The sequence below is a fragment of the Poecilia reticulata genome, chromosome 14 (assembly GCF_904066995.2).
Source record: "Poecilia reticulata chromosome 14, P_reticulata-male-v2, whole genome shotgun sequence".
Taxonomy (NCBI): Eukaryota; Metazoa; Chordata; class Actinopteri; order Cyprinodontiformes; family Poeciliidae; genus Poecilia; species Poecilia reticulata.
The window spans coordinates 15,259,650-15,275,235 of record NC_088843.1 but is presented as its reverse complement, the minus strand read 5'-3'; the positions used below and the strand labels follow the sequence as shown (position 1 = coordinate 15,275,235).

Here is a 15,586-nt window from a genome sequence, read left to right as displayed (position 1 = left end):
TCACATAACTGATTGGTTTTAGGTTTTAACCCAATTAATTTATATGTTGTTTTTGTGGCATTTTTTTGTAATAAAACGCATTTCATAACTTCTAAAGAACAGACGCTTTACTTTCCGTTATATTTGATCACAGAAAATTCTAGAAACAGGAAAGGAGAACGTGTAAATATTAACACAATACAAGTATGGAAGCTGCAACCTTGAGGGAAAACGACAAAAATAATATTTTTGTTAAAGCTACCTTTCTTTTTCGACAAACTAGAGCATATAGAAATGTTCTTATGAATCTCAAATGTTGACTGATGACGACAGCCACCACACTGCTAAAACACAATCTCAATTAAACTTACTCTTAAATTGTTTTTTTTTCTAAGAACTACTAAACTGACTTGCAAGTAAGTTTTCAGCAAGATAAAGGAGCTTGTTTTAAGTTACTAACATCTTAATGTTGATAAAATGGTACTAGCTCCACTGCAGGAAAAATATCTTGGGAGTGGAAAAAATCTGCCAGTGAAACTAATACTCTTTTTTTAATCAACATTAAATAGTAATTGACTCAAAACAAGCTTGTCTTGCTCAGAAGTTACTTGCAAGCTAGTTTAATCTTATTTCAAGTGTAGTAAGATAATCGGCACTAGAAGCTGGACAAACAGTATTTTACACCATTTTGTGTTCAAACTTCGCTGAGTATCTTGACCAGCGCTCTCATTTCTGCATCCGACACTTTGACGGCTTCCAGAGCGTTCCTCTGCTCCGACGGCTGACTGGCTCGAACGGACATGCATATCAGGACGTCTTTGCTGCGGTCGTAGTTGCCGACGCAGCGATGGACCTGACCTCGAATGAGGCGCGGCAGCAGCTGCTCCTGAAGGACATCAAGTGGAGGAAAAAACAAAAACAGTAAGGCTATTTCATTGTGCTGTTTATTTTGTCTGAAGGTTTTTGAGTTTGAAGTGATGAGAGAAGATGTTAATAAAAATTATTGTAATGGTGACAATGACGCCTCATAGCCACAAACTTCAGTATATTTCAGTGAGATTCTGTGACAAAGCAGAGAGTAGTTGCGAAATAAAAGGAAAATGACAAACTTTTAAAAATAAAAATCTGAAATCCAGGAATAAGTTGCTAAACACTAAACATCTGCATAACTACTAGACTTGAGTTATGTGCTAGTCACATGAACAGTTTTTAAAAAGAGCAAGAGCTATGAATGTATTTGTAAGTAAACATATATTTTTTACATCATTTGGTTAAAATAAATTGCACCACAACCGTCATATTGAACGTAGCTTAACTAAATATATAGTCAAACAGAGATGCGCTTGTTTACATTTGATTTCAAACTCACATTTTCATAGAAGACACACTGCAGCACGTCCTTCCCGTCTCTCAGTAGAAAGCTCTTGGCTCCGTAGCGCCCCAGAGTGACTGCAGAGTCCAGAGTGGCTGTGGGGAAAAGTCACAACTTGCCTAGTTAAAGGTGTTTAGAAATATCGCAGATGAGCTGTAAGCAGAAGGAACTTTATATTCCCTAACCAAATATCTCGAACAAGTAAGGAATTTTATCTTTAAACTGGCTCCAGTGTCTCATTCCGTTAATAACTGTGGTCAGGATCCTCAGGGAGTTTTCCATCGGCTGCTTCGCTGGAACACTTTCCTTCTGAAAACAGCAAAACAATCCAAATAGCGCACTGTAAATGATTATTTTGAGATTTATGCGTGTAGCATGCAGAATATGCAACTTTTTACCTCTTTTTTGGTTGGTTTAGCTGTTGGAGGTTGATTCGAACTCTTTTTTGCGATAAAGTTTGAATTTTGATGCTCAAAGCTATTAGTAAACGTCCAGGACTTGGTAGGTTGCTGTGCAGCTCGGGCCAGCGGCACGCTGGGCGGAGGAGCTTCAGGAGGAGGAAGAGGTCTGGACTGCTGGGAAAACTGACATGCAGGGAAGGTTTGTTTGTTGGACGACTGCTGAGCCGTCTGAGAGAACCCTGCATGCTGTGCTGGCTTGCTTTGGGGGTTCTTGTTGCCATAGGGATGTTGAATTTGGCTATGTCTGGGACTGACACCGGAGCTCGAAACCCATTGTCCAGATGGATTGCTGGACTGGCCCGTCATGGAGCTGAAGCAACACAATAATGATATTTTAGTAATTTAATTAAAGGTTAAAAAAAAGAAGCAAGTTTCCTTATTTTTGAATGAAAGGGGTTGCCTTTATTTGCTTGTCATAAGTTATTGTATTGAACATTCTGTAAACTGTCCCACTTTTATTCAAACACTTGAACTGTTCACAACCACATGAGTTTTTGGGATTCTCTTCCTATGAAAGCAATGCAGCTAAATACATTTCTGAATATAGCATTAGCATACCGCTTTACTTTGATTTTTGATGTGTCATAAAAGTTTTCACAAGACATTCTGATGGTCAGAGAGTCACTGAAAAGCACCTGTTGGCCCCGGCTTTGTATGGATGTGCTATGGGTGCGTAGGTTCTCGTTGTAGACGGTCCAGGAGCAGCTCTGTTGCCATACTGCTGGGGTTTAGCAGACTCTGGGACACCTTTTCTGTTCCACAGATGGCTTTGAGGAGCACTTGGAGAAGAATCTGAGGCCTGGTAACATTCATACGTAGCTGAAAAGACACACAATACATCCCAGGAGATTAAAAACGTCTCAAAGGTAGTCTGGTATTGTTAATATGTTCTGTGAATGTGCCGCCACCTAGTGACAGAAGCGTGATCACCTGAGGGGCCTACACTAGCAGCTGAACTGGTGCTGGCCATGTATTCACTTGGTGCAAAGAACTCATTTTCACCAGGAACAGATTTCAGAGGAATTCTGTTTCTCTTCCTCTGGTTAAAGAGTGACAAAGGCAGGTAGACTAACAGAAAAAGCAAAGGAAACACTTTTTTACCAATTTTAACCAAGACAATTGGATGGGGGTGGATGTAGTTGCACTATTTTTTTTTTTTTCAGAATAAGAAAGCAAACCTATACAATACATGCAAGTACATTTGTGAAATGACATCTCTTCATATCTGGTACAAACTACGTTACTTAAAAAAAATAAAAAAATAAAAAAATAAATAAAAAAGATCTCACATATCCTGGAACAATACCTAATTTTTTTTTGTTGTATTTTTCTCTTTTTAATGAATTTTATTTTATTTTTTTAACAAACCCGTTGCTGGTCTCTCCAGCTGCTGTTCCTGTCTCCTCATGTTTGGTCACTAAATCCCGCTGTTCTTTCCGCTAGCAGATGGTGACAATATTAGCAGAACAAAGAAGGAATAAACAGGAAAAAAACTATTTTACAGATAGCTCTGGTGTGTGTTGGACATTACTGATGCAAACACAATGCGGAAAAGTACTCAGTTACCACTTTTTGAGCAGTTTTTAAGCGTTCTACAAGTTCAGCAAAGATTTAGTGTAACATTATTACCGTGAGCTATACGTTATGCTAGCGAATTACATTCGCAAGATTGTTTAACTTAGTAACAGGTGTGAAATATAGCAACTGCTTACTTTTATTATCCTTTATCGTTTTAAGTAATTACTGTACATATAACTTGCTCTTCTTACCTAAAGTTTGTAAGGTAACCGAGGAGAAAATGAGCAGTTTATTTTTCAGTTCAGTACCTTGGAACGAGGAAAGCTCCACAGGTTCACGCGCCACCAATAATGATGCGTTCACGACCCGCAAGTAAGTTCGGGACTTCGTAACACAGCTAATTACGATCCTGGCTATTTCAGAATCATATTTTTGCACATTGTTACCTTTCATATCTATTACAGGTGGCCTCCACCAGGGAAACTATTGGTTCAAATGACATTGTAAAATGTTTTGATGCTATGGTATTTATTCATTGTAAATTCTGTTTTCTTTTATGAGATCTTTTCAAACAAACTAGCATTATTTTTCACTGTTTTGATGAACAAAATGTACTTTAAGGACGAAGTTTTCCATAAATGTTTACACAAGTGATATCGGTTGAGAGATTAATACAGTACATAGTTTTTGAGAATTCTGGATGCCACAAGCAAGTATGGGCCCACAGATTTGAAAAGGTTATGTATTCAAAACAGCAATAAAATGTTATTATGTTCTATGATCTGAAATTTCTTTCCTGAGATACCATCGAAAGTTCAAGTGACCAGAGTTTTCTCCACTGTTTGGAGCATATTGGAAATGTATCACCATCCAAAACGACTTTTAAGGTACTAGAATAACTTAAACATTTCATTTCACTTTAGGATAAAGAAAAGTATTTCTGAAATGAATTAGAATGAATCATCTTATTTTGTTATGCTTTCTTTAAAACATTTTGTGTAGAAACATGCCATAATGTCTTTAAAGGTTCTTTAAACGTGACAACCTTATCGGCGATGACGTTAGCCACGTAAAACAACAACTTATTTTTACCTTTATTTAAAAAGTACAATCTTTTTCCAATTGTAAAAAAAACTCATCGGTTATTATTTTATTAATGCGTACAAGTTCATTTAATCACATTATTAGACGATTATTTGATACACAAAATCTCAGGTTTAAGTTTATTTTTTAGTGTATATATTTCTACGAAGATTTGTTGATCTGCAATAATATGAATATTATGACATGTAATGAATTACACAACATTGAGAATCTGGGGGGGGGAAACATATCTTGAGCAGGAAGGTATAGTTTCCCCCCTTTCTTCTGGAAGTTTCAGATAGTAGAGTATATATCGGTGCTGTGGCTCTGCCCCACGCACTGAATGCAGATTTTCAGCATCCCAAACTGGCAACTTGCACACATTGTTCAGGGGGAGGCGCTGGTCCGAAGTAGTTTCTGGAAAGAATCGCATGCGTGCACCATGGAGACAGTAAGTGTCCCTTAACTTATTTCCTTGTCTATTGTTAGCTTCGGTGTGTAAACCAAGTCTTTCAGCGTATCTAGTTTAAGCTGAATTCGTAATATTTACTAACAAAATATTGTAGACTAGCGTCGTCAGTTGGCTTTAGCGTTGAGAGATTTCAGTGTTTCTTAGCTTGTTAGCTTAGCGTCATTCACTGCAGCCATTTAGCTTAGAGAGTGGGCTTTTCTAAGCCGTTAAGGAAATAGGAAATATGTTGGAAACTGTTAACAGTGAAATTACGTTATGTATTTAGAATTGGTAAATACAAACAGAAGACTGATCAGTTAACCAAGAACTGATCAGCCTTCTTTTTGCAGCTAACCCCGTAGCTGCAAAAAGATAGAGATAAATCAGTCTTGGCTAAACGTTGCGCTAGCTCGTTATATTCGTTCGCAGTATAGCAGGATGTCCCGGTAAAACTGCTTCTGGTTTCAGGGTTATTACTTTATCGTTTCAAAGTAGTGCTTCAAATACTTCTATATCCTTGACGGTAAAACGTCTCAGTGAAACTAGAGTTAGCTAACCTTTGCGCGACAGCTAATGAAGCTCACACCGCGAGGACATTAGTTAATTGAAGGATATGGATTTTATTGGACTTGTTTCATTCATTTGTTTCTTGAGGAAGAGTGGCACTGTCTGTTTAAACTTTTCTCTTGCGGCACGTGCTGCAGTGTTTTTTTTTTTGTTTTTTTGGGGGGGACTTGCTTCAGCACGAGCTCACACTCAGACCGGAGGATCATTCTAGATGCACACGGCGCCGCTGTCATGGCTACAGCCGCACGCCGACACAGACTGTCGTGACCTCTCGAACTTTCCAGTTCTCGATCGAAAGGTTTTCAGATGATAGTTCATGTTTTGAACGGTCTCTATAGTTGGTAAAATACTGAGTTGCTCCGTAATTACAATTCGATGTATATAACGGAACATAGTGTACACATAGTTTGAGACAGTCGTACTGCACGGATAGAAGAGTGCGCATACTCAAGAATATTAAGTTTTATATCAACAGGTTATAGAAAATAAGATTTACCTAGCCTAGGAGCCACAAGGCTATATTTAATGTGCTGTGTGTGCTGCTTGTTGCTCTCAATATCACATAAATTGTGACATTGTACTGGGTTACAATGTCACAATTTCTATCGCATAATATTTGAAAGGAACATTAAAATACTGCTCAAATATTGCCAAGGACATGTATAGATAAAGCATTTTAAATGTGAAATTTTGGCTTTTGTTTTCTTCTTCAGAGTTAAAGTTTATTATTATTTTAATGGATACTTTGCATCGACTAGAAATGGCTTTAAATGAGACGATGTACAGTTCAGCTTTATAAACATTTAATAAAATGCCTTTTCTTTTTTTCTCACAATAATTCAGGCTAAATTTTTCTTTAATCCCTTTTTTTTCTTCTTTGTTTTAGGGCAACATTTGAGTTAGGGCAACATTTTGGATACCATCCCACAGACTTCTCACAGTAATTTGCTGTAGTTCTTGTCCATTTCTGTTTTAACATCTGACATTTTTAGGTGCTTTGCTTGTACAAGTATTTTCAACTCGGCACACAAATTTTCTGAGGCTGGGATCAGAGCTTTGTCCTCTTGTGTTTCACAATATATTGCAAATTTAATGTGATCACAGTATTATGTGTGCAAGAGCTGCTTGGGTTGTGGTATTTGGACTTCTAATTATAAGTACCAGGCATTAAAGCTTTCTAAATCAGCAATATATTTAATGATGCTTGTATTAGAAGGACATTATAATGTTTTAGTAAAAACCCAAGTTGTTTCTTTGCCTGAACGCCAGATCTAGCCCGTTGTAACTGTTTTTTTAAATTATTTTTTTTATATAAAACAAGTTTGGTTAGAGACAACGCTGAAAGACACAAACAATTTTAAATGTCCCAGTATTTACTAATAATGATCTTTCTTCTTGATACAATCTGTCTGTGAAGTGAAACTGTTCCTCCTACATCACAACACTTTCACAACATGATGCTACTGCGCGTAGCTTTCCCTGCTTCCTGTCCAATCTAACAAAGGACATTACGGCCAAAGACTTAAATGTTATCAGACAGCAGAGCATGTCTCCCAACACTAAGGCATTTGTCTTTTAGTGCATTTGCAAACTGTAATCTCTTAATGTCGCTCTTGTAATAATAGCTTCTTCGTGGCTAAGTGGCCTTTCAGCCCACAGGACTTGTTTCATCGTCTCTTGCTAGCTTCGGTTAACGTCTTCACACAGTCATTTGCTTTTGTTTTGAGGTCGATTCGCGCATTTCACACTGAAAGACCTTTGGGACATTGAACTAAAAAAAACAACGACAAATGGCCACACCCATTTTTAGTAGTGATGTTTATGAATTATTTTGAAGATTTTAGATGCTGGGTTCCATTTAGTGAGTTTAAGGTAATATTGATCAAAATCAGTCCTCAGAGGGTCTGGAGCTGGACAGCTCTGGTCAAAGTAGTGTGGATCAATACTATTTTATCACTTTCTCATGTTCTTTAGTGTTATTACTGTTAAGACAGGATAAGCTGATGGTTAAATATCAAAACGAATCAATCAAATATTTATAATGTATGCCAGCTCTTTTTAAAGACGTCTACATGCAGTTTTTAAGCCATTTATATTCCCTCCAAATTACATAAGTCTTGTTGCAATCTCCTTTATTATTACTATTATTATTCTACTTCTGTTGAATGTGTATTAATCTCAGTGAATGCATTCCTGTATCAGCAGCTCAGCACAAACAGCTGTTCTTTTTTCAGATCTGTCGGTAGCTGCTGTCAAAGGTTGCACTCGACTTCTGCTGGGCTTTCTGTATGTGCTAACATTTGGCAAACGTGTGAATTCTAGGTGTCAGCATTGAAAGACCAGGGCAACAAGGCGCTGAGTGCGGGAAACATCGACGAAGCCGTCCGTTGCTACACCGAGGCCTTGGCTCTGGATCCATCAAACCATGTGCTGTTCAGCAACCGCTCTGCTGCCTACGCCAAAAAGGGCAACTACGAGAACGCTCTCCAGGACGCCGTCCAGACCATCAAGATCAAGCCCGACTGGGGCAAGGTGAGAGTTCTCGTGTCTTGCTACAATTTGAGGAGTCAGAAGGGAGGGGGGGGAAATAAAAAACTTAATTTGAAACCTTCCAACTTTTCCTGCAGGGATACTCCCGCAAAGCTGCCGCTCTGGAGTTTCTCGGCCGGCTAGAGGAGGCCAGAGTGACGTACCAGGAGGGGCTCCGCAAAGAGCCCAACAACCAGCAGCTGAAGGAGGGCTTGCAGAATATCGAAGCTCGGCTTGCAGGTACGAAAGCATGACTGTTTAGTTCGGTTATACAAAAAGATTCACTGATATAAACACTACAGTCAGTTTTATTTGGCGTGTACCGATCAGGATTTCTTTGATTTTGATTCCATTTTTTTTCTAAAGACCACCGCATAAGTGGAAAAACATATGCCGCAGATTGTGTCACGCTCTTGACAAACACTCTTGAGTATTTTTTGGTCCGGTTTCTAGTGCAAATATCTTGGTGCATATGATATAAGACAAACCTATACTTGGTAACCTTTCAGCAAGTTGTTTTACATCAGTTATTCTGTAATATTGATTAAGAAAGGTACTAAAAAGTACACTGGCAGGTTATTTTACTTATAACAAGACTGTTGAGTGAAATAATCTACCAGTGGAACTAGTACTTTTCCATTAATATCAAGGAACAATTCACTTAAAACAAGCTCCAATACCTTGATGAAAAGTTAGTGGTAAATCAGTTTTGTCTTATTTCAAGTGTACTAAGATAACTTGTTCTATATATATATATATATATATATATATATATATTGCTATATAGCAAGATAAGCACTAGAAACAAGACCAAAAACACTTAATAAGATTTAGCAGCTTTGAAGCAAGATGAAAATGAAGGGATTGTTCCCTTCTGTATCAAAGTACATACTTCAAGCACATCTGATTTTTATTCTACTTAAAAAAGTGCAATAACGATTGATACATTTGCATAACGTGTTTTATTTTAAAAAGTCATTCACAAAATGGTCGTAATAAATGTTGCTGTAGCGGATCCAGCTAATGGGCTTAACTCTTTACTGTCTGTGGAGGATTCCTTTGTTGTCTCTCATAAAGTAATCTTGTCCTTCACCAGAGAAATCAATGATGAACCCCTTTGCCATGCCCAACCTGTACCAGAAGCTTGAGAATGATCCTAGGACCCGGGAGCTTCTAACGGATCCCAGCTACAGAGAGCTGCTGGAGCAGCTCAGGAACAAACCGTCGGACCTCGGCACGTACGTAACTTTAGACAAAAAGCCTTGCCGATCTTAGGAAATATTCACTCTTTGTCTGGAAGGCAGTTCAGCACCATGTAAATTTAGGAAATCAGATAAATCTGTTTTTCAATGCTCTTGCAGGAAGCTGCAGGATCCAAGAGTAATGACGACACTCTCTGTGCTCCTGGGGTTGAACCTGTCAGAGATGGAGGAGGAAGAGGAACACGCCCCCTCTCCTCCCAAACCCAAAGAGACCCCAGCACCTCCTCCCAAGGAGGAAGATCTCCCTGAAAACAAAAAGATGGTAAAAGGGCTAAAAGCGAATCCCTCTTCCATCTTTCCTTCTGATGACTCTCGGCTGTGACGTTTTGCTATTCTTCTGTTTTCCAGGCTTTGAAGGAAAAGGAACTGGGGAATGATGCGTACAAGAATAAAGACTTTGAAAAGGCACTGAAACATTACGATCAGGCACTTCAGCACGACCCGACCAACATGACGTATATGTCTAATCAAGCAGGTTTGTGCACTCAGACGTATTGGTTCTTGACTGTTTTTAAGCAGTTTGGTCACATTTGACCAAACTGTTTAAAAATATCTGTTTCTTGATGCAAGAAAAGCCATGTTGATGAAAGCTTACAATAATTTAAAATTAATTCAGCTGTCTACTTTTGGCTTTTTCTTTTTTTATTTTAAAAGTTTGTCTCAAACATTTTCTTCCCAGCTGTCTATTTTGAGAAGGGAGAGTTTGAAAAGTGTAGAGAGCTGTGCGAGAAGGCCATTGATGTCGGCCGAGAAAACAGAGAAGATTACAGACAAATAGCAAAGTAAGTTCTTCATTTGTTTATTCTACAAAGTAAAGAGCATCTTGGTGCATCGACGGTCCAAACATGAAAAAAATAACTGCATCAAAGTCTTAATAGAAGTGCATGATTAAGATGAAGTTTTAAAATTGTCACATTACATTTCAACAACAAATTTCAATGTATTTCATTAGTTTTTTATCTTAAGTTAATTTAAAAGAAAGTTAATATTGTGGGAAAAAATAATACAATTCAGAAAGGGAAACTTATACTTTCAATAGCTTCATTACACATAGTGAAACATTTCAAGCCTTTAATTTTTTAAATTATGCTAATTATGGCTTGAAGATGGAAAAAAAAGAAGAAAATTTGTGAAAAAATAATGTAGGGACCTCATGTTGACACACCCTAATGAGTTCATTATCTGAAAACATCAGCAAAGGTTTCCTGAGCCTTTAAATGGTCTCTAAAGATAGCTGACTGAACAGCTAGCTAGCAAGAGTCAGGTAACTCTTGCTAGCTGGACTGGAGACATCTGTCCCGTCAAATGCACAAAAAGTGACTGCTGCTGGATCAAAGCATAGTCATAGAAAGTTGACTGGAAGGATGAAGTTTGGTAGGAACCATTAATCATAATTAGCTGACTAAGGTGTGGTACTGAATTTCCTTCAACACTGAATTTTGAGATTTAATTATCTGTAGACTGTAACGGTGAAATATTTAACTCGGTGTAATGAACTTGTACTCTGAGACCAGTGACCAAATATTAAACATTTTCACAATATTCTAACTTTGAGATGCACTTGTAGTTTTCTGAGATGTCTGATCCATCAGCTCACATCCTTCCTTCTGTTTGCAGGGCCCTGGCTCGAATCGGCAACTCGTACTTTAAACAAGAGAAATACAAAGAAGCTATCCAATACTTTAACAAGAGTTTGACTGAGCACCGGACTCCAGATGTGTTGAAGAAATGTCAACAGGTGCAGTAGATTGTGGGAAGCTTTAAAAAATCAACATTTACCAGATGAGAAGTGGGCAATTTTTAGTTGGCGCTGCCTGAGAATTTCACTTACTTTCACTTCATCTAATGCAGGCAGAGAAGATTTTAAAGGAGCAAGAAAAACTAGCCTATATCAACCCAGATCTGGCGCTTGAAGAGAAGAACAAGGGCAATGATGCCTTCCAGAAAGGTTTGTAAAATGGTTCTGCATCAGGATGTCTGCACACCCTTAAAAAGTCTTAAATTCATATATCTAAAGTGAAGGCCTTGAAATGTCTTAAGTTAATTTGAAAAGAATGCAAGTTGGGCTTAAATATGTTATGTCAAGTCTTAGATGTTGTGGTGGCAGGACTATTCATTCTTATATATTTTATGTAGTCTTTTTATTTTCTCAAGACTATGTATATAAGACAGCAGCTAGGTACCAGCAGCCTAAGTACTAAGCTCCTGGTACCTAGCTGCTAATATATCCTTACTACATAGCAAGGGTATATTGGCAAACACAGTTAGCAAGGCTATATTGCTAGCTAGCAAGTGTATATTAGCAGGAACCATTGGTTCTGGTTCTTGCTGACAAAATGGAGGAATGAAAAAACTATTTAACTCTTCCTAGTTAGCTAGTTTTTCTTTCTAGCTCGCTGGTTGGCTGGACGACGTTCATCTTCACCATTTTGTCAGTTCCTTTGGAATGAACCAACCCATTTTATTAATTCTGTGCTATTTAGCTTGGCACTATGTGGGCTCTTTTGCACATTCCTGCTGTGATGCAGGTCTTAAATTTCATTTATAATGGTCTTTACTTTGAGTTTGTGAAACCTGCAGAACCCTGCCTGTATAAGTTTTCTTGATTACAGAGCTACAATGATGCCTAACGATGATGCTTTGTTTCCCTTCCATCAGGAGACTACCCCTTAGCCATGAAACATTACACTGAGGCCATTAAGAGAAACCCCAATGATGCCAAACTGTACAGTAACAGAGCTGCCTGCTACACAAAGCTGCTGGAGTTCCAGCTCGCCCTGAAGGTACGCCACTACGCTACATGCACATCTAAACACAATTTAGATTAATCCAATCTGAGCTTGCATTTGATTTTTTAAATATTTTTTCCCCCCATCAGGATTGTGAAGAATGCATCAACCTTGAGCCCAGTTTCAGTAAGTATTTTGAGTGATGAGCTAAAAATGTCTGTGTAAAGTGTAAGCAGGGATTTTTCTAACTACTAAAATGAATTTGCTCATAGTTAAAGGCTACACACGTAAGGGAGCTGCATTGGAGGCCATGAAAGACTTTTCCAAAGCTATGGATGCATACCAGAAGGCATTAGAGCTGGATTCATCCTCAAAGGTATTTTCCATACACCATAAAAGCTGAAAGTGACTCGGGTGGCTTCTCATCAACACCACGTGTGTGATCGATCATTAAAGTGAAGTTTGGAGTATTCAGGTGTTTTTAGACACCCAATGTCTGATGCTTGAGAATAATTATATCTAACATTGCCGATGGCTTTCTGAAGGATTATTGAAACAATTTGAAGTCAAAGTATTCCTCCTCAAGCTCCACACTGCTTCCCAGATTATATTGCTCCATATTGTTTCTCCTCCAATTAGGACAGCTCTGTTAGCTTAAGACCGATGCGTCGTTGTAGCTGTTATCAGTTTTATACCACAAAAAGCGATTATTTATGAAAACTCCCACCAAAGTGATTTTTGAGGAAACTCCATATTTATGTTGCGTATCCATAGGAAAACGGAGGATCAGGGTTTTGCACATTACTGCCTGTAACAAATATGTCAAAATATCCACATACTTGCTGTGACACATTTCCCAATCTTATGTTTTCTTACCATTATATTGTAATACACTATTTAAAATAAGTCCTACACAAATGTTTAAAACAACTGTCGGGCAGATTTATGAGGATGAAAACTTCTGAAACCAATTCTGTGGTTTCAGAAAAAGTAAAAAAATTTTAAATGATGTGGCAGATATTTGTTTTTATAAAGACCCCAGATACATGTAGACAAGGCCTTAACCTCTTCTGCTCAGCATGTCTGTTTTATAAAGCAACTTTCATGACAAATAAATGAATCTACAAATGTTCAAACTTGATCAGACTGAATATTTATAACCAAACAGCAATGATTGGGTTCATGTATAACGCAATATTCACTACAGGATTTGTTGGAATTTGTACCATTTGCAGTATAAAGTAAGTTAATGTCTGCTCATAATAAGTCAGGGAGAAACCCTTTAACCGTCACCTGCTCTGCTGACGTGCAGGAAGCCACAGAAGGCATGCAGCGCTGCATGGTCAGCCAAACCATGAGGAACGACAGCCCAGAGGAGGTGAAGAAAAGAGCCATGGCCGACCCGGAGGTCCAGCAGATCATGTCCGACCCAGCCATGCGCATGATCCTCGAACAGATGCAGAAGGATCCGCAGGCACTCAGCGAGTACGTCCGCAGGCTAACGCCGCACGACCCGCACACCTCCGGAAATACTTGATCTGACTGCCGTTTTCCTCTTGTTTCTCGCAGCCACTTAAAGAATCCGGTCATCGCTCAGAAGATACAGAAACTCATCGATGTTGGACTGATAGCCATCCGCTGATGTGGAACCAGTATCCATGTATGTAAAGAAGTTCTGAGACACCAGTGGAACCAAACGCAGATTCTTCTAAAAAATGATACATCTGATCTTTCTTGCCTTTTAAATTCAAGATTATAGTTCCCTCGGCCTGACTGGGACATTTGTCTGTATTATTATTATTATTTTTTTTGCTTTTTTTTTTTTATTTGTGTTCACAACTTTGACATTGTGTTGGGAAGCGGGGAAAAAAGGCATCTTGTCATATCCTCTGGAAAACTTCAGCACTCCAGACAACATCAACTTAAAAAAAAAGAAGCAAATTCACATGTAAAGATGCTGTGAAACATCAATAAACATCACAATGCAGTACGACATTATGCTCGGTGTTTAAAGGGGAAATCTACGCCAGAAGCTGTTTTTACTGTTCATGCTGGTTCATGCTTGAAATGTAAATTTTAAACATTTCTTATTGATTTGACATGCAAGTTCATGAAAAGAGTGTGGCGTAATCCTGGTTTATTAGCTTTATTTTCCTCTGTTTCCTCTTTTTGTCATGCTTTTTCAGACATTATGAAACTCTGAATCCACCCTGTTCCTCATTCAAAGTGTAAATCTGCTTAAGACGCATTGAAATGTCAGTTTGGCAAGTAACCTTGGACTTTAAATTTGTAGCTCTTCCTGTCGGACAAATTTTTTTTTTTCCGCTGCAGTGACTAATATCTGAGCGTATTGGGAACATTTTAGGAATCAATTTTCCTGCAGGATCATAGCTTAATCTCATTAGTTGACCTCGTATTATTTGAGCTTTTAAATGTGACAAATGGAAGAAAAATGTTTACTGTAGTTGCTGCAGTTTAATTGATGAGACAGTATTTCTAAATCCAACAGGAAATGAAGAGATTCTCTACATTTCTTCATCCAAACATCTGTTTCTCATCTTCTCAGAGTTATAGTAAACCCAAAACAAAGGGCTTCAGAGAGCTTGCTAATGTATCATTACATTTTTACTTTTTAAACGGGTTTGAGATATTTTTTCATAAGATACTTGACCTGCAGACTTTTAGAATTTTTTTTTTTTCCACGTTGACTAAACGGTTCATCACAAAGACTCGCCTACTGAAAACATCTGTTGATTAATTCTGTATTGTACCCTCTGGTGCGTTTTAAATGTTTAGAGTTTTGGCACAACCTGCTGGTAGTTTAAGAGAGAATTACACCAGGCAAAGTAGTTCTTGAAGTTTGCCCAATCTGTTCTTAATGCTTCGCTTCGCAGATGTTGGCGACCGGTTTCCTCATGGTTCAGTCGGTTTGATTTCGACCGCTGAAGCATAAATACATTGTTTATATTACAACGGAAGAGTTTGCCACGTGTGGCTTTGGATACCTCAACATCTCAAGTTTCACTGTGTATTTGTGCCACGGTTTCAGAGTGGGATTCACGTGTTTTGTCTTTGACTTGTCACACTAGGGGCATTTCTCTGCAGTTTTCTGTTCTTGTGGACTGCAGATATCAGGGTATGTTTAATTCTCCCCCCGCCCCTCTTCTGGTCCTTATTTTGTAATAAACCACATGCAACAATTGTATTAGTCCCAGGAACGTCATGTACTATTGGAAATTAGCTGTAAACTAAAATACAGATTATCTGAATGTATATTAACTGGCAGTTGTGGCTTTTTCTTTTTCTTTTTTTCACATGAAAAAGTTCAGTATAGTTTAAAGTATGTCTTACAATACATTGAAATGTACAATGGGGAATTTCATCTACATTCTGTGTGTTTTTTAAAGCATATCCATGTATATAACATGATGAGCAGTTATTGTAAAAGCCAGATATTTTTTTGATAAGTCACTAATAGAACATGCCATTGTTACTATCATGTATTAATCTACTCCCCTCATTTTATGTCAATACATTTCCAAACAGGAAATGGAAAATGAATTGGAAATAAGTTGAAGTACAACAAAACTGTATTTCGCTACGTCTTCATTCGCCCGCAGTGAAGTCTATTTTTA

General features: G+C 38.1%; 2 protein-coding genes across 5 annotated transcripts; one reads left to right on the top strand and one right to left on the bottom strand.

Moving 5' to 3' along the window:
• Window positions 1-89: 89 nt before the first annotated feature.
• On the bottom strand, window positions 90-5,628 carry spata22 (spermatogenesis associated 22). 4 transcript variants are annotated; one of them, XM_008428040.2, is made up of 8 exons: window positions 3,582-3,687; window positions 3,181-3,251; window positions 2,743-2,880; window positions 2,448-2,631; window positions 1,750-2,122; window positions 1,537-1,660; window positions 1,349-1,446; window positions 90-865 (listed from the first exon to the last, which is right to left on the bottom strand). In XM_008428040.2, the coding sequence occupies exons 2-8, from the start codon at window positions 3,218-3,220 to the stop codon at window positions 674-676; spliced, it is 1,149 nt and encodes a 382-aa protein (XP_008426262.1). In that variant the 5' UTR covers window positions 3,221-3,251; window positions 3,582-3,687; the 3' UTR covers window positions 90-673. The 4 variants fall into 4 exon arrangements, with proteins under 4 accessions (XP_008426262.1, XP_081471976.1, XP_008426261.1 ...); XM_081615850.1 differs by lacking the exons at window positions 3,181-3,251; window positions 3,582-3,687 and adding an exon at window positions 5,342-5,628; XM_008428039.2 differs by lacking the exon at window positions 3,582-3,687 and having other exon boundaries at window positions 3,181-3,284.
• stip1 (stress-induced phosphoprotein 1) lies at window positions 4,707-15,224 on the top strand. Its single transcript, XM_008428038.3, has 14 exons — window positions 4,707-4,864; window positions 7,754-7,963; window positions 8,059-8,200; window positions 9,057-9,198; window positions 9,322-9,484; window positions 9,571-9,697; window positions 9,902-10,004; window positions 10,840-10,960; window positions 11,074-11,170; window positions 11,881-12,005; window positions 12,101-12,137; window positions 12,224-12,327; window positions 13,264-13,436; window positions 13,521-15,224. The coding sequence occupies exons 1-14, from the start codon at window positions 4,757-4,759 to the stop codon at window positions 13,591-13,593; spliced, it is 1,725 nt and encodes a 574-aa protein (XP_008426260.2). The 5' UTR covers window positions 4,707-4,756; the 3' UTR covers window positions 13,594-15,224.
• Window positions 15,225-15,586: the final 362 nt, after the last annotated feature.

What these genes read in the sequence shown, in the direction of transcription:
- spata22 (XM_008428040.2), bottom strand. Translation starts at nt 3,220, where the DNA reads ATGAGGAGACAGGAACAGCAGCTGGAGAGACCAGCAACGG. An exon ending in TGCTAGTGTAGGCCCCTCAG is followed by an intron (nt 2,632 to 2,742) that starts GTGATCACGCTT and finishes GTGTCTTTTCAG; the next exon opens with CTACGTATGAATGTTACCAG. An exon ending in TACAAAGCCGGGGCCAACAG is followed by an intron (nt 2,123 to 2,447) that starts GTGCTTTTCAGT and finishes GTGTTGCTTCAG; the next exon opens with CTCCATGACGGGCCAGTCCA.
- stip1 (XM_008428038.3), top strand. Translation starts at nt 4,757, where the DNA reads ATGCAGATTTTCAGCATCCCAAACTGGCAACTTGCACACATTGTTCAG. An exon ending in ATGCGTGCACCATGGAGACA is followed by an intron (nt 4,865 to 7,753) that starts GTAAGTGTCCCT and finishes TGTGAATTCTAG; the next exon opens with GTGTCAGCATTGAAAGACCA. An exon ending in TCAAGCCCGACTGGGGCAAG is followed by an intron (nt 7,964 to 8,058) that starts GTGAGAGTTCTC and finishes CTTTTCCTGCAG; the next exon opens with GGATACTCCCGCAAAGCTGC.